Source organism: Elephantulus edwardii, unplaced genomic scaffold, assembly GCF_000299155.1.
Source record: "Elephantulus edwardii isolate Elephantulus edwardi_28Jun2011 unplaced genomic scaffold, EleEdw1.0 scaffold00090, whole genome shotgun sequence".
NCBI lineage: Eukaryota > Metazoa > Chordata > Mammalia > Macroscelidea > Macroscelididae > Elephantulus > Elephantulus edwardii.
The window spans coordinates 1635075-1654631 of record NW_006399840.1 but is presented as its reverse complement, the minus strand read 5'-3'; the positions used below and the strand labels follow the sequence as shown (position 1 = coordinate 1654631).

Below are 19557 nucleotides of genomic sequence, written 5' to 3'. Positions count from 1 at the left end.
ATTCTGAACTCTTGTGATAACAATAATACCCTATCATATATAGCTTTTAAACTGTTCTCTCCCTCATCTGTTTCAATGCAGTATACATAATTTATCCAGTTTTCTTCAGTCTTACCCCAACCCTGATGTCAGTCCCGTGCAGTATTTGTCCTTTGGTGACTAAGATATTTCACTCAGCATAATGTCCCCCAGGGTCACACATTTTGAATAATATTGCATGAGTTCCTTGTTTTTCAGTGCAGTGTAATATTCCATTGTGTGAATATACCACAGCTTCTCTGTCCATTCATTTGTTGATGGGCACTTGGGTTGTTTCCAACTCCTTGCTATTGCGAACAAAGCCGAGATAAACATGGGTGTGTGCATAGATATTTTCTCTCAACCTCCCAGTTTCCTGTTAACGATTGTTGTTTGAATTTGTAAATAGATTAGATTATTAAAAAGGAATGGTAAGGGAGCTCTGGTGGCCTAGTGGTAAGAAGCCGCACTGTAATTTCAAAGGTGCGCAGTTCGAAACCACCTGATGCTCCCCTGGAGAAGGAGGGGCAATCTCCTCCTGTGCCAGTCGGATCCAATTCTCCAGTACCCAACAAAGAAGGGGGGGCGGGGAAGGACGGTGAAAGTGTCTGCCTTTTCTGTCACAGGGAATTTAGACCTAGTTTACTGCTGCTCACCCTGTGTGAGAAACAAATTAAAAGATAAATAGGTGAAAGAGAGACAAACAACAGATACCATAGCCCTCTGCATCACCAAGTCCTGCCTTCTTTGTTTGTTGTCTTGAATGAGCAGACATTTACTCTTGCCTATGCTAGTTCATCCTGGAGAGGGTGAAGCCAGGCTGCTCCTTGGAGTCAGGGATTCTGAAGCTCCTTCTGACATGCTTTGGATATATTGCAAGGAGGGACTAGTCCTTGGAGAGGGACATCATGCTTGGAAGGGTGGAGGGGATAACACAAGAGAGAAAGACTCTCAATGAGATGGATTGATTCAGTTACTGGCGTAATGGGGATGGGTGTGTCAGAGACAGATTGGCATAGGACAGAGCAGGGTTTAGCACTGTTGTACATATAGGGTGGCTATGAGTCAGGCACCTCAGTGGCACGTTACAACTCTTGACTTGTTAATGGATAAATTCTACATATTTGTCTAAAGACTTCTTGCTCTTTGATCTTAAGCAGTTCTACATCTAAAGAGGGATAGTATCATCTAGCCTTTATTTTCCTAAAATGCTTGAGTCTTCAAAAAAATTTTAGATGCTTCCTCTCCTTCTCCCTGACTCTCTAATAATGCTCCAAAGGCAAGGCAATGTCCCATCTTCTCACTCCACTTAAAGGCTGCCAATCAGATCATCGCATTCAAAAGGAAAAACTCTGAGGTAACATTTAGGGACATTTCGCTGCTGATAAAATGAATATATCTTACAACTACCACAAGAGTTCTAGTCATAAACCAGCAAGGATAAACATGAAATTCTGGGAAGATGGATTATCAGGAGGACTAATGTCACTAGATTTAGCAGATTTAAATATGAATAATTGTGTGAAACACAATTTAAATGAAAGATTGCATAAGACAATGTTTATGAATGGAAACATACCGAAAAGGTATATTAAAATAAAAAATACTTTAAAGAATTAAAAAAAATGAATGAAAGAAAACCCAGTCTTTCTGTAAACTTTCTTAAAATCACAATTAAAAGCATGAAAAATAAATAAACGTGAATGCCAACCCAGCCATGAGGAAAGCCATGCAGCAACTGTATTTACACTTCTATACCCTTCTGAAAGTGTGCGGTAAGAGTGCTATCAAGTATCTTTAGTTTGGGGGGGTGTGGCAGGTGGCTCTGGTGGGATAGTCCATAGGGAGTTGCACTGCTTGTCCAAAAGTGACACCTCTCTGGTGGTTCAGTTCCACCAAAAGCTCTGAGAGAGAAAGATGGGCAATCTCTTCCCATGCAGTCTACAGCCTCAGAAACCTACTGGAGGGCCAGCTATGAGTTGGTTCCAGTTCAACAGCACTGAGAGAAAGTTAGTGGAGGAGGAGGAGGAGATGAAACTGAAAACAGGAAGATTGGATACTATTTTGTTTAGCATTTAGACTCTAAGGTCTTCTCCTTGAGTACTTATAATTCAGGCCATTTCCCTGAATCAGCTGAACACTGGAGATTCTCTGAGGAGAGTAAAACACGGGATCTCTGAACTGGAGGGCTCTTGGCAAAAGTTAGAGATAGTAAACCTAAAACAAGGAGAATTGTATGAAAGTTTGTGTATTAAACCTTGAAACCTCCAAACTCAGGTCTTACCCATACTGGTCTTGTACTTTCCAAACTGGAGTCTGGAAGATTCAGCTCTAGAAAAACTGACCAACTCAAGAAAAGACTTATGTGACACAGTCCAATTGCTTCTCTCTGCTGAAACCATAATTAACCAGTCCCGCACCATGTGCATAAAACTTCCAAATAAAATAGAATGTCCAGCTTTCAGTATGAGCAGATAGGCAAGGAACATCAGAAATCTAAGAAGGCCTATAACAGAAAAGAAGGGACAAACCAAATGGGGAAAAGGAACTTAGAACTTGAAACTATACAGAGATTATAAGCTTTCTCTACCCTCAAACAAATGAATAATAGATGATAAATAATTGAGAATTAAAAATGCCTCATTCTTGAAAGAACAATTGGCTATTTTTTAAGAATTTATTTAAATTATGATAACAGAAGTTGAAAGCAATATAAAAAATCCAAAATCTTTGTAATAGACAGTATAGAAGAGGGAACTGAAAAATAGAGAGGGGTAAAAAACACACCAAAGAAACAGTTTGAGGAAAACAGAGACCCAACTTTAGGAGTAACTTTAAAGAGTCAAACAGTCTTCCGCCCGCCCGCCGCCGAACAGCCATCATGGATACCAGCCGCGTGCAGCCTATCAAGCTGGCCAGAGTCACCAAGGTGTTGGGCAGGACTGGCTCGCAAGGGCAGTGAACGCAGGTGCGCGTGGAGTTCATGGACGACACGAGCCGCTCCATCATCCGCAACGTGAAAGGGTCCGTGCGCGAGGGCGACGTACTGACCCTGCTGGAGTCAGAACGAGAGGCGCGGAGGCTGCGCTGAGGCCGCCACCAGATCCTCGATGTCTCTTCTGCTTGGCCCCGGAAATTATATTCATCGTTCATTAAAGTCTATGTTGTGCTAAAAAAAAAAATAAAGAGTCAAACAGAGACCCGCCTTTAGAGTGAGTTAGCTAGATTGCTCAGGATGATGAGCTGCGGCCCCTTAATGGTAGTAGCTATTCAGTAGATAGAAAGAGCTAACAGCTCCTCAACCAAGATATGGATAAGAAAGTTTTAAAAATAAGCACAAGAAACTGTTAACACTAGTTAACTTAGTAGTAAAAATAGGAAGGAGGAAGGGGAGAATTTCTCCTTTCTACTTTAAATCTTTATATGATGTTTTGAGTCTCCACTGTGACATGTATTGGCCTTAGGTGCTGACTCTGATTTAGAGCGTCCCCATATGACAGACAGAATTGTTTCTAGATAGGGTTTCCTAAACCATTGTCTCTACACACTGCAATCCCAGAGACATATGGTGCAAACCCACCAGCTGCTCCATGGGAGAAGAATAGGAAGCCTCCTCCCGTGTGATTAACTACCTCTGAAAACCCACTGAGGGTCAGCTATGGGCTGACTCGATGGTATTCAACAAGATCAACAACAAGATCTCCAAGAACAAATTCACCAGGCCTTTTCTCCCACGAACTGCTGGTGCATTCCACTCACTGACAACTTCTTGGTTAACAGCGCTCAGCTTAACCGTCACACCACCAGATATGCTTATGCATATTACTTTTTTGTTTAAAAAAAATTTCCGTTTTAAAAACAATAAAATAGTTGTCATTTTTTATAAATATATAAACATAACATTGTTTTCTATAGATATAAAAACATAAAATAGATGGTTTAGAGTGAGGTAATAATAGCAAATTTTCCATTTGTTCAGAACTCAAAGATTTCTTACTAGGAAATCTTTACATTCTCGACTAGACTTTATTTTTTTATTAATTTAAATGAAAATTTACAGAGACTTAGGGTTTTCAGTCATTCATTGTTGTAATCAAGTAGACTTTCTTAACTGTAAGATTATATTTTCTCACTACAGGCATGCCTTCTTCTATTGCATTTCACTTTATTACACCTCTCAGATAATTGCCTTTTTTTTTCTACAAAATTAATAAGGATTTTGGCCACCTTGCATCAGCAAATCTATTATCACCATTGTTCTAACATTATGTATTCACCTTGTAACCCTCTTGTCACATTTTGGCAGTACTCACAATTTTCTAAACTTTTTCTTAATGCTATTGGCACACTTAATGGGCTTGAGCCTGACAGAAATCATAATGGTGCAGGATGGGGTAAGGGTTTGATTTGTTGTTCATAAGGTTGCTGTGAGTTAACAGTAACAATTGCTTGCTTAATAGCCTATGTTGTTGTTGTTGGGTGCCATCAAGTTGAACATGACTCATAGCAAGCCTATGAACAAAAGATCCGAACCCTGTTTTGTCCTGCACTGTCTTCACACTTCCTGACACACAAGAGCCCAAGCCTACTGCAGCAGTCACCATGTCCATCCACCTAGTTGAGGGTCTTCTTCTCCTTCACCAACCCTCCAACCTTCCCAGCATCATGTCCTTTTCCAAGGAATAGACCTTCCTAGCAACATGCCCAAAGTATGTGAGGCAAAGCTTCATCATTCTTATCTCCAGAGAGCACTTCGCCTGCACGCTCTCCAAGACATATGTGTTCATTCTCTTGGCCGTCCATGGGATGTTTGGTGCTCTTCTCCAACACCACAGCTCAAAGGCGTCAATTCTTTTTCTGTCATCTATATTCAGTGTCCAGCTCTCAATGCATAGCAAGTAATTGGAAAGACTGTGGCCTGAATCAGGTGCACCTTAGTCCTCAAATTGACATCATTACTCCTCAATACTTTGGAGAGATCCCAACTGCAGATTTACCCAGTGCATTGTGTCTCCTTATTTCCTGTCTGCTGGTACCAAAGGTGTTAGTTAATTATGGATCCAAGCAAGATGAAGCTGTTGACAGTTTCAATCTTCTCTTCATCCATTATGACACTGCCTCTCAGTCCAGTAGTAAAATTTTTGTTTTCTTAACATTGAGATGCAATCCATACCAAAGGCTACATTCCTTAATCTTCTGCAAAAAAGTGCTTCAAGTCCTCCTCAGTTTCAGCATGCAAGGTTGTGCCATCTGTATAATCACGCTATTGTTGAGTCTCCCTCCAATCCTGATGACACACTCCTCTTCATAGAGTCCAATTCTCAGTTTGCTCAGCATACAGATTGAATAGGTATGGAGAGAGAATACAACCCTGATGCACTCCCTTCTCAATTTTAAACCATGCAGTCTTCCCTTGCTCCATTCACACAACAGCCTCTTTTTCCAGATAAAGGTTCTGCATGAGCACAATGAAGTGTTCTGGGATTCCCATTCTTCTCCATGTCAGCCGCAATTTGTTACGATCCATCCACACAGTCAAATGCCTTTGCATAGTCAATAAAGCACAAATAGAAGATTTTCTGGTATTCTTTCTTTTCAGTCAGGATTCATCTGACATCAGCAGTAATATCCTTGGTACCACGGTCTCTTCTAAATCCTGCTTAAACTTCTGGTAGTTCCCTATCTATGTAGTATTCTAGCCATTTTTTTAATGATAAACATAACTTTCATATGCACTAGGAAGCCAGTATTTTAGTGACTCACTTTGTCACAGTATTTGTTTGATTGTGGTCGGAACTGAACTCACAATACCTCTGAAGCAAGTCTGTATAGGGAATATACCGATGACTTGAGTGGGAAGTCTTTGGGGTCTGGAGGACCTGAACTGTCTAGAGGACAAGCCTCATTTCTCTGTTTCAGTATTAGGCTTTCCACCAAAGTAAGTCAAGGAAAGACTTCTTTTCAGGCAGTCATCAAGAGCTTTCTCTGTTCCAAGGCCTTGATTACCAGTAATTAATCTCAGATGGAAGACTCAGTCCTACAGGCTTCCTCTGTCTTTACCTAAGAGAACATGCTGTGAATGTTTGTTTGCTTGCCAGAGATTTTATCTTAACCCAGAGGAGCTGATAAAACCATTGATCTTTCCTCCTGAGTATTCTTTCTTTGAAAAACAGGGAGGTGTGGGTGATATCTTAGCTCAGGACAAATGTAAGATACATTATAGATCATGAGCTGTCGTTTTCAAATGGTTGTATTTCATAGTACTAAAATTGAAATAACTTTGTAGTGTGTTCTGATCTCCATGATTTCTTTGCTTTTTCTCCATGTGTTTGGATAAATCACTACACAGTACACCAAGCCAAATGTCCAAACCACCCACTTTCCTATTCCCAGCACATGAATTAGCGGGAGGCCAGCTGAAATCTGGGCCAAGCACTTAGATAACTTGGACGCCTGGTTTTTGTTCCGTGATATAAAATTCAAAATAAATCAAAGAGGAAAAATTTTCCAGATACTAGTTCATTCACAATAAACATTTTCAATTTCTTTAGAGATTATACACACGCAAAGCTCATGGATAAGCCTACTCAGAACACAAGATACAAAGATTTAGAGGTTAATTCCTATGAGTATAGGCAGGTACATATAGATGTACCATATTTGTGTGTGTGTACATGTTCTTTCTGAAGTCCTGCATTCCATTTTAAGGTTTATGTAAAATCTAGAAGAAGTAAAGAAAAAGTGTATGTGAAAGTCTAGAGGAAATAGTGGAAATTGAGATCATTGTAAGAGACAGAATTTGAGCTTAGGAAATAACATATTATTAAAAAATCAGTTCTTATTAGCATAAAAAGGCTAGCAAACAAGAACAGAACAAGAGGAAAGTAGTAGAAATTGAAGAGGCCATTTCATTTAGATATTAATAATAAACTTTATATGCATCTTGTAAAACCCAAAAATAAATTGCCAAATGAATCATTCTGAACCTAAGCTTCAAAGAGATGAATACAGTGTTACGATTACTTAGTGAATGAACTCAGACTAAAAAAAATTCAGGGTTATGGACTCAGTTCCTACTCTCAGCAACACACCATCAAGTTTCAGAGGCTAAATCACAAGGAGAGAAGACTGCCAATCTTTCTCCCATGGAGTCACTGGTGAATTCAGACCACGAAAGACACTTGGCCTTTGGGTTAACAGATCATCTCATTATGTGCTGTGGCACCTGAACACCCTAGCACATGGACCACAGTTTTCTGTATAAAGATATGCAGCTACAAATGCTTAACAATAACTTCTTTCATTTCCTGACATAGTACCAGGCCCTCTAAGATCTGTGTTAGCTTGTCTTGGTCATGATTTTTTTGTGGTTTGACAGTTATTATAATGTAATAATCTCCCATGAAGTAACCTGAGGTAATCAGCCCATCAGTTGGAAGGGGGTCAGGATGGAATACAATTCTTACTCAGGCCGCATCACTGATTCTGTATAAGCAGAGCCTCCATGGGTGGTGGCCTGCATCGCCTTTCATCTTACAAGAGATTAAAGAAGAGAAAAGCAAAGAGAGAGATAGGTACCTGAATACCGACTCAAAATAAGAAGAGCCAGAAGTGGAATGCATCCTTTGGAACAAGAGTCCCTACACTGAGAACCTCCTAGACCCAAGAAACATGGAGATCTACTAAGAACTCTAAACGTACTTGTGTCAGAAGGTGGTGGAGACCTTCCCCTAGAGACAAAAGAGAGAGAAAGCCTTTTCCTAGAGGTAGCACCCTGCATTCAGACTTCAGGCTTTCTAAACTGTAAGAGAAAAAATTTCAAGGAAGCTCTAGTGGCCTAGTGGCAAGAAGCAGCACTACGATCCCAAAGGCACGCAGTTTGAATCCACCAGATGCTCCACTGTTGAAGGAGGAGCAATCTTCTCCGGTGCCAATCATATCTGATGCGACAGCACACAAAAGGGGGGGCGTGGAGAGAATAAATTTCTGTTTGTTAAAGCCATCCACTTGTGGTATTTCTGTTACAGCAGCACTGGATAACTAAGACATACACTAACCTGATATTTCAAGTCATTGGCAGAGAAACAAAACCACTCAGCATAAACTTGGCACCTCCAGCTGGCCACAATACATTAAGCCTGGTTCATTTACCAGAAGAGTGGTACATGCTGTTTAGAAGCAGGACCAGATCCCAACCATAAAACTACTAAATCCAACTAAAAGATTTGGGAAATCACAGCAGACGATAATTTGTATAAACAGGGCAGCAATGAGAAATGGTAGGTGAAAGGGATTTTAAAGAAGATAAGTCTTTTTCATTAGAAGATATGAAGACATTTCATAAAGGTAGCTACTCAGGGAACACAACTAAGAATAAACAAAGACAGTGATGTAAGGATAGAGAGGCTGCTTATAAGCAGAGGGTATTCATTTATATCATTAAATTGATCCCAAAAAAATTGCCTTATCTGTATGTCTTTCTGTTAAGGAAATACAGCATCTTTTGCCAGAAAAAGATAGAGCCTGTTCCCTTTCTAAAAGAACCTTTCCCAAAAACTTAGACATTTAAGTCACACCTGTAATTCACTGATGACCCAGTCCTGACTGCAACACCTCTCCCTTTTTTCTCATCTCTAAAATGAGAGAGAACTATTCTTTGGTCAACCTTTTTTCTTGCCCTGGCTTCTGTTTTAACTACTTGCTTTCTTCTCTCTTGTTCTGCAGTTGGGATGAAAGCAGCTCAATTAGCAGTGGGCTCAGCGATGCCTCAGACAACCTCAGCTCAGAAGAGTTCAACGCCAGCTCCTCACTCAACTCCCTCCCAACTACTCCCACCGCTTCTCGCAGAAATTCAACGATAGTGGTACGTTGGTTTACAGGTGCCCTGGTCTGCGGAAACACTTGGCAGTCCCCATGGACACACTGACACATACTGCCACTCACTCCAGGGGATCAGTACCCAAGTGCCTTTGGCCCAGGTTCCTTCGGAGCATGAACCAATACCTGTGGCTATCCTGGACATTACAGGGCAGTGGTGGTGCAGAGGTATAATTCTCACCTTTCATGGAGGAGACTCAAGATTGATTTCTAGCCATTACCCCTTACAGTGGAACAGGGAGAAAGACATGGCCATCTACAACCAAAAGACCAGCTGATGAAAAACCCCATGGATTACAGCGGTTTAGTCTGTTTTTTGTACAGGATTATCATGAGTTGGGTCCAACCCCATGACGGCTAATAACCACCACCACGTCATAGTGTCATAGTGAGTGGTGCCTCTATTTAGTGTGATGTCAATTTAGAATGATGCTTGTAAGAGCTATTCCAGATGAAGAAGGAAATGAAACCTAGCTAGATAGATAGGTATAATGTCATATTTCTGAAACCTTAGTATTATGGATAGAAATCTTAGGTTGATTTAATACTTTGTAAAGAGCAGTGTCACTAGCAACTAAAATAATTCCCCTAGAATGTCCGTCCCCCATCTACCAATCAGTGTCTCATTCTGTCTTTTTCTCTTCTCCTTAGCTACGCACAGATTCAGAGAAACGCTCGCTAGCAGAAAGTGGGTTGAATTGGTTTAGTGAATCAGAAGAGAAAACCCCCAAAAAACTGGAGTACGACAGTGGGAGCCTCAAGATGGAGCCCGGGACTTCCAAGTGGCGGAGGGAGCGGCCTGAGAGTTGTGATGATGCATCCAAGGTTGGAGAACTGAAGAAGCCCATCAGCCTGGGGCACCCTGGATCCCTGAAAAAGGGCAAGACTCCGCCCGTCGCTGTCACTTCCCCCATCACTCATACAGCTCAGAGTGCCCTCAAAGTTGCAGGTGAGCATGGAATAAAGGGACTAAGGCGGTTTCTTTGATTGTTCCTTATCTTAATAGTCCATGACCCATAGGATGATAGCGAACATTTGCCTAGTGTTTTAGCCTTATTTGATCTTTGGTCCCACAAGATAGAAAAGACAAGCGTTTTACAGAGGTCGTCATAAAAACCCAAAAAGTAAATGACTGGGTCAAAATTACACAGTTACTGAGATATAAAGGAAGTAAGATATGTTCACAGACTAGTTTGACTTCCACACTTTGAATTTATTTCTTCTCATGTCCAAGTAATCTGGCTTGTTTATTTCCTTCACAAAGTTCTTAACTAATATCCTAGGGAGCTCCTATAAAAATGATAAATCAAATTATTATAACATTTTTAGTCTACCTAAAGTTGGCCTGGAGGAAACTTTGCATTTTAATCCTTTACCATAAATCTTTAATTACTAGTGTGTGTTTTCTTTCCTTTTTTTCCCTCTTCCTTGGTCAGCTCTTAGATATACTGTCTTCCTGATAATCTTTGGCACTCACTCACCGTTTTTACCAATATGGACTATCCTATTTTGGGAGCAGAAAACGATAGCAAAATTCTAGGCATGCCCACTCAAAGTCTGTCCTCTGGCCAGAAGGAGACGCATCAGCTTCTCTAGTACCATATTTAGTTCTTTAAAATCTTGCAACATACTGACCCGTTTCATGTAATCTTGTTTTACTTCATCCTTGTTCTTTTCTAGGCAAACCTGAAGGTAAAGCTACAGACAAGGGTAAGCTTGCAGTGAAGAATACCGGGCTCCAGCGTTCCTCTTCTGATGCTGGCCGGGATCGCCTGAGTGATGCCAAGAAGCCCCCCTCAGGCATTGCTCGCCCCTCTACTTCAGGATCCTTTGGCTACAAGAAGCCTCCTCCCGCCACCGGCACGGCCACTGTCATGCAGACTGGTAGTTCAGCCACTCTGAGCAAGATCCAGAAGTCCTCAGGCATCCCTGTCAAGCCAATAAATGGACGCAAGACTAGCTTAGATGTGTCCACCAGCGCAGAACCTGGATTCCTGGCTCCAGGAGCCCGCTCCAACATCCAGTACCGCAGCCTGCCCCGGCCAGCCAAATCAAGTTCCATGAGCGTGACTGGTGGGCGGAGTGGACCTCGCCCTGTTAGTAGTAGCATTGACCCCAGTCTCCTCAGCACCAAGCAGGGAGGAGCCCTTACTCCCTCCAGACTGAAGGAGCCTTCCAAGGTTCCCAGTGGGCGCACCACGCCAGCACCTGTCAATCAGACAGATCGGGAAAAGGAGAAAGCCAAAGCCAAGGCCGTGGCCTTGGACTCAGACAACATCTCCCTGAAGAGCATTGGCTCCCCAGAGAGTACGCCCAAGAACCAAGCAAGCCACTCCCCGGCCACTAAGTTAGCAGAGCTGCCACCAACTCCTCTCAGGTACCCACGCTGGGCAGCTTCCTCCTTCTCTCATTCTACATATCCCTGCACTCCATGGACTCCGCACAGCATTACCTGTCCACCCTTGTCTTCTGTGTTGCATAGCTTGTTCCTCTCACCTTCCTCTATGCCAGCATCCTTCTCCCTCTTTCAAAACTATATTACAAAACTCACCTCCTCTGTATTATTTCTTGATCAATTTTCCCCTGCCTTCAGCTTGTGTATGGGTGGTCTTACTATGTTACTTCACACATACATGCCCATGTATATGGAGATGTACTTGTTCTCTGATGGGCTGCCTCCCTAATTAGACAAACAGCACCCTGAGTAAGGTCCAGGTGATTGTGGTGTGCCATTGAATCACCTGCAACTCATAGTGACTGACTCATTCTCTACACACACACAGAGTGGGTCTGAACCCTGCCTCATTGTCTCAGACACACCTACCCTCATTACTCCAGTCACTGTGTCAATCCATCTTATCCAGGTTCTTCTCCTCCTGGGCTGTCCCACCACCCTTTCAAAAATGATGTCCTTCTCCAAGGACTGGTCTCTCCTGGCCACATACCCAAAGTATGTGAGATGGAGCTTCAAAATCCTTACCGCCAAGGAGCAGCTTGATTCACCCTCTCCAGGACAAATCTGTAGTCCTGACTTAAATTGAGATTCTGTTCCAACAGCTCCATATGAATCAGTTCTGATATAAGCCATCTTTTTAAAAACAGAATCCTTATAAATCTGATCTTTGGGGTTTGGGAACATTACAGATTTAGGGATCTGATGATATCAGCAAAGTATACATTGAAATGTTGTATGTGATACATATCACTAATGACAAAAAGCCAAGCCCACCCCCCTGCCATCCATTTGGTTCTGATTCATTCATGCAAAAAGGAAAAAAGACAATTGTTCAGTTCATTATAGCTCAGATATGTCATCAGTTGGGACTACCACCTGTATTGAGTTTTCTTCCAATGTGTTTCCTAACAGTCTGTATTTAATGAGTAGTCAGAAACTGAGGCAATTGGACTAGCCTTTCTCTAAGGTCTCATCTGCCTTCTTTGATTCTAAGTGTTTTTTTTTGTATTGACTTCTCTCAGGGCCACAACTAAGAGCTTTGTCAAGCCACCTTCACTAGCCAATCTAGACAAGGTCAACTCCAACAGTCTGGATCTGCCATCTTCCAGTGACACCCACGCTTCAAAGGTCCCAGATCTGCATGCCACAAGCTCAGCGACTGGGGCCCCACTCCCTTCTTGCTTCACCCCGAGTCCCGCACCCATCCTCAATATTAACTCAGCCAGCTTCTCTCAGGGCCTGGAGCTGATGAGCGGTTTCAGTGTCCCAAAGGAGACCCGCATGTACCCTAAACTCTCAGGCCTGCACAGGAGCATGGAGTCCCTCCAGATGCCAATGAGCCTGCCCAGTGCCTTTCCCAGCAGTGCTCCTATCCCCACCCCACCTGCTCCCCCTGCTGCACCCCCAGAGGAAGAGACAGAAGAACTGGCCTGGAGTGGAAGCCCCAGAACTGGGCAGCTGGACAGGTAAGTAAGCCTGTCCCTGTGCCCCTGGTTCATTTTACCAGTAATTTTATTATTTTTTTTTTTTTTTTAGGAAACTTACTGAGTCAGTTCAGACCCATCCTAGGACAGAGCAGAACTGTCCTATAGGGGATATCTCAGTGGTTTAGGAGTTGTACTGCCAAGCCAAAGGCCATGGGTTCCAACCTACCAGCTGCTTTATGGAGATAGATGGGCAGTTTCCTCCTGTGCAGTGTGCTATGTCTGAAAACCCACTAGTGGGTTAGCTGTGACTCGGTTCTGATTCATCGGTCCATAACAACAGAACAGTCTTTATCAAAGGAGCTCTGGTGCTGTGGCACATGCTAACTCAGTGGTGGTATGATACATTATGTATTATGTTGCTAACTCAAAGGTCAGTGGTTTGAATCCACCAACTCCTTGGGAGAAAGCTGAGCGATCTCCTCATAAAGATTTGCAGCCTCCAGAACCCAATAAAAGGTCGTTATGAGTTGGAACCTAGCTGATGGCATTGTGTTTGTGTTTGAATGAATCTTTATGGAAATTGACAGCCACATTTTCCTCCCATGGGGCAGCTGGTGAGTTTCAACTGTTCAGTGAGTGGCCAAGCGCATAACTACTACGCTTCCAGGACTCCTTCTCATTAATTTTAGTCTTGAATTGTGAGCCACACTGTGGTTTTTCAAAGAATTTCCCCATATATGAAGTCATTTTACTTGCTTCACAGCCGCATCATGAGATAGGTAGGAAAGATGTTTTTTCATTGTTTTTTTGTTTAGCTTTTTAAATGACAACTCCCATAAGGACTCTACTGCAAAATGACATTAAATGACTTATACCATCTTAAAATTCGTTTGACCTGAGACCCAACATGGCCTTTCTTTCTATTCCAAAATTGTTTATATTTTATCACACCTTGTTTTCTACCGTGGGTAGATTATTCAACTAGCCAACCACACCTTGAATCCTAAATAGAATAGGGGGAAATAGAATTTCAGAGAAAATGTTTAAGTTGTGAGGCAAATAAGCAGGCTGTGGTTGTCTTCTCGGCTTGTTTCCAGGGGTCAAAGGGCTGAAAGTGTGAGGACCTGCATCCCTTAACACCCTGCTCCCAAGCTCTGGTTCCTCAAGACGAGCTCACTGTTTCACTGTCCCTCTTTCTCTCTCCCCAGTAATCAGCGAGATCGGAACACCCTTCCCAAGAAAGGGCTCAGGTAACTTGTTAAAAGATTTGTTTGGGTTGCTCCCTTTCCCATCTCCCAGGGACTCCTTCTCCGTATGAAAAATCCTAACTTGACCTTTCCCAGTCACTTGTATGTGGTCTTACACAAACGCCTTCAAGCACCTGACCCAAACTTAACATTTGACGTGAGTCAGCCGTAGAGCAAGTGTTCTTTCTTGATGAGAGGGGAGAAACACGTTCACGCACAGGAATCATACACTTAACTTGTACCGGCCTGTGTTGGCTCGTTCCGAGCTGAACCTCATCTCTGTAATTTTCCTCCCTCACAGTCTGAGGAAGCACAGACTGCCTCTGGGGTTACCCATACAGGCACGGGACAGGACAGACCTCATTTTCCACCATTACCACAACCCAGTTGTGCCATTAGAACTCCTTCTACCCGCTGCCTACCTGCCACAGAGCTCTGTTCTGAGCGTCAGAGAACAAGTAGCCATGCTTCCTCTGTTCTTTCTGTCTTCACCTCGGGAAATCTCACAGAAACTCCTGCTGGTCATGAGGCCCCTCTTGATGGTCCCAGAGAAGATGCTGGGCTTTTCACTCCCTCCTTGGACAGTTTCCTCTCTTCCCCAGTCTTCCGTGACCTGCTTTCAGAGCCCCTCAGTTCTGCTTTCCTCCGACCTCTTCCACGCTAAGCAGACTCTTAGTGCCATGTCATAAAGGCCCAGACAGAGTTCTTCTTCCACCTCTCCAGGTACCAGCTGCAGTCCCAGGAAGAGACCAAGGAGAGACGGCACTCCCACACCATCAGTGGGCTGCCCGAGTCAGATGACCAGTCAGAACTGCCTTCTCCACCTGCGCTCTCCATGTCCTTGAGTGCAAAGGGCCAGCTGACCAACATAGGTCAGTGCTTTCAGTCACTCACTGTGGCACGGGATGGAGCGGGGAAGGGGTGGGGGGGTGCTGCAGGGGGAGGCGAGGAAGCTGGGCTTTGGCCATTTCATAATCGACCCACATTGTATTGCGTTGCTTCATGGGACTTCCACCTAAAATAACACTTCTGAAGTCAGAAGATCCTAGACTGGAAAGTTGTCCCAGGGTACAAGTTCTTTTCAGCCTTCCATAGAGGCTTTATAGGATCATAGAGTTTGAGTAATGGCATGGAAGAGCCATAAAACAAGGCCTGGAGATCAAACATTGCCAGCAAGGAGCCCTCCCCCCAGAGGTGCCACGGCCAGCTGGTGAAAGGGCAGTTCTAAAGTGTCAGGCTGGTGAGGTGGGAGGAGGAAAAGGTCACTGATTGCAAAGCCAGAGAAGCCCACATTTCCCAACTGCTCTGACTAAGCCGGGTCCTTCCTAGCCCTGAAGGAAGAGCCAAGAGGCATGTCCTGGTCACATCTATTCTAACGCCAAAGGAGAAGGGGGAGCTGGAAAAGAAGGAAACAATGCCATGATTCAGAGACAGGGAAGGGAGGAAGCTTCAGACAAGGGCCTGGCTCTAGCACAGAAGCCCAGCAGCAGTCATGACTGGCCTGATAGAACTCCTGCTAGGCCATCCTATGGATAGATCTGTTGTTTGCTTGTGGTTTATCACTGAACTCATCTCCCCTTTCAGCCAAGAGAAGAAAAGTATAAGGAAAAGCCAAGGATCTGAGGGCATGCCTGTGTGATGATTGTGGGGAATTTGTGGGAAAACTAGGAAGCAGGCTCTAAGAATTTGGCCTAGAGAACGGAATGATCCATAATGGAAAGGTCACCTGGTCTGAAGGGTTATTAAATGGAGGCTGTGGTCAGTTTGTTCTCGATCTCCATTTAGTCCAAACAGGAGGAAATGCATTTACACTGCAGGAGGAGGGATTAGACTAAACAATAAACACCTTAGTGATGTGAAAAGGGACAAGAGAGAGAAATATTATGAAATTTGTACAGGTCTTTATGAATGGACCACACAGCTGTCTACCTGTATGAAGGCAAAAGAGTACCCAGGGTGGTTCCGTATGGGTATCAACTCTGAAAGGCTCCTGTCCCAGTCAGGTGTGAAGGGAAAGGCTCTCCAGGTCAGCACAATACAGATGAGCCCAGCGTTAGAGCAGATCGCACAAGCCGACCTGCCTCTTCCACCTGCTCTGTCTGGCCTGCCGGCCAGGAGAATACTAAGGAAAGAGCCAGGGTCCTGGGTGCTTAAGTACTGATTGAGGAACCGAGAAAGTCACTGCTTTGTGAGAAGCGGTTGACCCTCTTCCTTGATGCTGAGCCCACTGGATCCCTCAGCTGAGTCCCCTTCTCTGGCTCTTTTACATCATTCAGCTTTTTTTGAGTCTTGGTTGGAATTCTCAGTCCTCCCAAGCTGCCAGCTGTATTGTAGAGAACCACAGCATCCCATTTTCATTGACACATCCGTGCGATGTGAAGGTTTCACGTAAGCTGCGAGGCCCCCAGCCTGACCTTCAAAAGCACGAGCTGTAAGGGCAGGCAGGGCCGAGGAAAAGTGCTAATCTCAGAGGGCAGAGTCCTTCTCCGTTAGGGCTCGATCTCCCCGTGAGGGACCCCACTTCTCACCACCAGCTGCTTGCACACTCCCACTGCCCCCCCTGCCCCTTCCTCTCCTGCCCTCTCACCTTTCGCCTCTCATGCTCCTGGTGCTCCATTCCCCGAGGGACTGGAGAGCTGATGACCCCGCCTCTTCTCCTGCCCTCCCCCACCCTCTCCTGTCCCCTTCCCTCTGTCCTTCCAGTGAGTCCCACTGCGGCCACCACGCCAAGAATCACCCGCTCCAACAGCATCCCCACCCACGAGGCGGCCTTCGAGCTGTACAGCGGCTCCCAAATGGGGAGCACCCTGTCCCTGGCCGAGAGACCCAAGGGAATGATTCGGTCAGGATCCTTCCGAGACCCCACGGACGATGGTGAGACTTCATGCCAGCGCGGTTCACGCTCATTCCAGCTCTGCTGGGTCCCCTCACCCACCACCACCTCCACTGCCACCAGTAACCACCACCACACACACGTATATGAGCCACAGAACATCCAGCTGGGGCCATTTCAGTTCTTTTTTCCCATCCCTGTGAAGGGTCTGGGGGCCCAGAAGCCTTGGGTACTGCTATCTAGCCCAGGTGCTTTGGGACAGAGCATCTATTTCTGGGGCTGGGGGAGGGAGATTAAGCATGGAAGGGTTCTTCAGTGGTACCCAGCAGAGTATTCTGAAAGCCATGGCTGTAGCCTCCTCATTCCAGCAGTAGTCTTTCCTCCCCAGTCTCTTAGAATCTATAAAAAGGTAAAAGGGTGTAATGGTAACTCTTAAAGCTTTGAGATCTTGATGGAAAATTAGGCATCTCATGAGGCATCTCAAGAATGTTCCTAAGATTGGCTTCGGGGAGGACCATCTGGATGTTGAAGACCAGGCTTTTATAGTAGACTAGACATTCGTTATTATTTCCAGGACATTCATTCCAGGAGGCATGCCTTGTAGGCAGTAGGGGTCTATGGAGTAAGGAGAATGAATATTCCTCATTTCTGTTTTGGGTCCCCCCTTCATCTGAATGGTCCTCGGGATCCTGGACAAGTCCCCTAGTCCTATGAAGAGGAGGCTCAGGCAGAGCTGCAGGCCTTGTTCTCAGCACCTCCGATGAGATAGCCCCCTCCTTGCAGCAATGGCTGCATTGGGAATATGGCACCTTATCCCCCAAAATCTCCTTTGCCTTCCCCGTCAGTCCTGGAGTCTCTCGGAGCAGGCTGCTGTTGCCAGAGACTATAGATTGTGGGAGGAGTCTTTGTGCTTCAGATCCTGTCTCCTTAGCGGACACCTACCTGCCTGGGCTGCTGCGATAACCATTTGGGTCCCCTAGGCAGTTCTGTTTGCCCTCCAGAATCTAAATCCAAACTCCTGCCTTAGGGCCGGTCCCCAGAACCCTGGGCCCCGTGGCCCTCAGTTAACCCTGTTCTGTTTCTCTTTCAGTTCATGGCTCAGTGCTGTCCCTGGCCTCCAGTGCCTCCTCCACTTACTCCTCAGTAAGAGCATTACTTCTCTTCCCCCCTCATCCCCTCCTCCCACCTATCTCTTCCTTGAAGCCCTTCTTGTTGGGAGACTGCATGGGGACGGGAGAGGGGGGAGACACTGCTGTCTCTTCACTGTGCCTTTACATCGTTGGGGAGGTGGGGTGGGCAGAACGGGTCAGTCGAGTATCTCAGTTCCTCTGTGGTCTTCCTGGTCCCATCCCCCAACTCCTGAGCAACTCTGGTAGGTTTCCCTCCCTTCTTCTGAAAAATGCAGTGTCCTTTGTTGTAGAGCCTTGTCTTTGCTGTGGTAAGTGGGGAACGTTTATTGCAAGGTGAGAGGGGGGAGGGTGCCCCTCAACCTCTGGAATTTTCATAATTACAGAATTCACAGAGAATTCATTATAAGGGAACAGGTCCTATATTTGGCTGCGAGATGTTCTCTGATCCTGAGATTTGTTCTGCATCTAATTCTTTGCTCTCTGAAGTGTCTGGCAGTAAGGACTACTCTGTAGGGGCCTCTTTTATTTTTACCCTAGTGTAAGTGTGAAAGGGGCCCTGGTGGCACAGTGGTTAAACGCTCAACTGCTAATGGAAAGCTTCGTAGGTGAAACCCAGCAGCCCAGGGAGAGAGACGTGGCTCTCGGCTTCTGAGAGTCCAGCCTTGGAAACTCCATGGGCAGTTCTCCTCAGTTTCATGGGTAGCTTAGAGCCGAGATCAGCTTGACAGCAGTGAATTTGGGGGCTTAGGGTAGGTTTTGTTTCTTTTGGATAAGATCTGAGCCAAGTCCTTGGAGACACCAGGATGAGAAGTCAGAATTTCAGTCTCTTTGCACTTTTGAATCACGCTTCTTCAAGTTCTCTGCCTGGCCACTGGATCTGCTTCTTCCCCTCCATAGTAACAACTTCCTTTCTCTCTCTCTCTTTCTGTCCTCCTGTGCTCCCTTCAGGCTGAGGAGAGGATGCAATCTGAGGTAGGGTGCAAAGCCTTTGTCTCTGCTTGTTAACACCAGTGCAGCCCATTTTTCTTTCTGACTTTTCTGCTTCTTCTGCCACCATTAGTTTGTATTTCTCTTCCTTTCACAGCAAATCCGGAAGCTTCGTAGGGAGCTGGAATCGTCCCAAGAAAAAGTGGCCACCCTGACGTCTCAGCTTTCTGCCAATGTGAGTGCCATAAAGTAGGGAAAGACCTAAGCAGTTATTTTGGCCATGAATTAAATAAATGCAGCCAAGGAAGGAACATAATCTGACACAGTGTATATGCTGGGCTCAGATGCCAGCAGAGCTGACCTCCTCCGCAGCTGTGTGGTGGAGGATGAGGGGATTGTCATTCCCTAAGCCTAAGGTATTGTAAAAAATCATTTTCACCCCTGCCCTAACTAAAAGGCATAGATGAGTTGACATCTGCCATGGTCTTTAAATCCTGGATTTAAAAAAAAAGAGATGTATCAGTGATTTTTATCTTGTGGTAGAAAGAACTTAACCACTGGCCTTGACAAGAACAAACTGGGAGGAGGGTAGAGAGAATAGTGCAACAATGAATGAGTGGAAGCCCAAAATCTCTGTAAATGT

The 19557-nt window shown here is 44.8% G+C and overlaps 1 protein-coding gene across 2 annotated transcripts in view; it reads left to right on the top strand.

The window, feature by feature from the left end:
* Window positions 1-19557, top strand: part of NAV1 (neuron navigator 1) — a 213390-nt gene that overhangs the window by 164692 nt on the left and 29141 nt on the right. For both annotated transcript variants that reach the window (XM_006890545.1, XM_006890546.1), the window contains 10 exons: window positions 8743-8881; window positions 9547-9844; window positions 10576-11272; window positions 12373-12816; window positions 13986-14027; window positions 14748-14896; window positions 16728-16898; window positions 17948-18000; window positions 18936-18959; window positions 19072-19149. In XM_006890545.1, coding sequence (XP_006890607.1) covers window positions 8743-8881; window positions 9547-9844; window positions 10576-11272; window positions 12373-12816; window positions 13986-14027; window positions 14748-14896; window positions 16728-16898; window positions 17948-18000; window positions 18936-18959; window positions 19072-19149 — 2095 coding nt within the window. The remainder of the gene's footprint in view (window positions 1-8742; window positions 8882-9546; window positions 9845-10575; window positions 11273-12372; window positions 12817-13985; window positions 14028-14747; window positions 14897-16727; window positions 16899-17947; window positions 18001-18935; window positions 18960-19071; window positions 19150-19557) is intronic.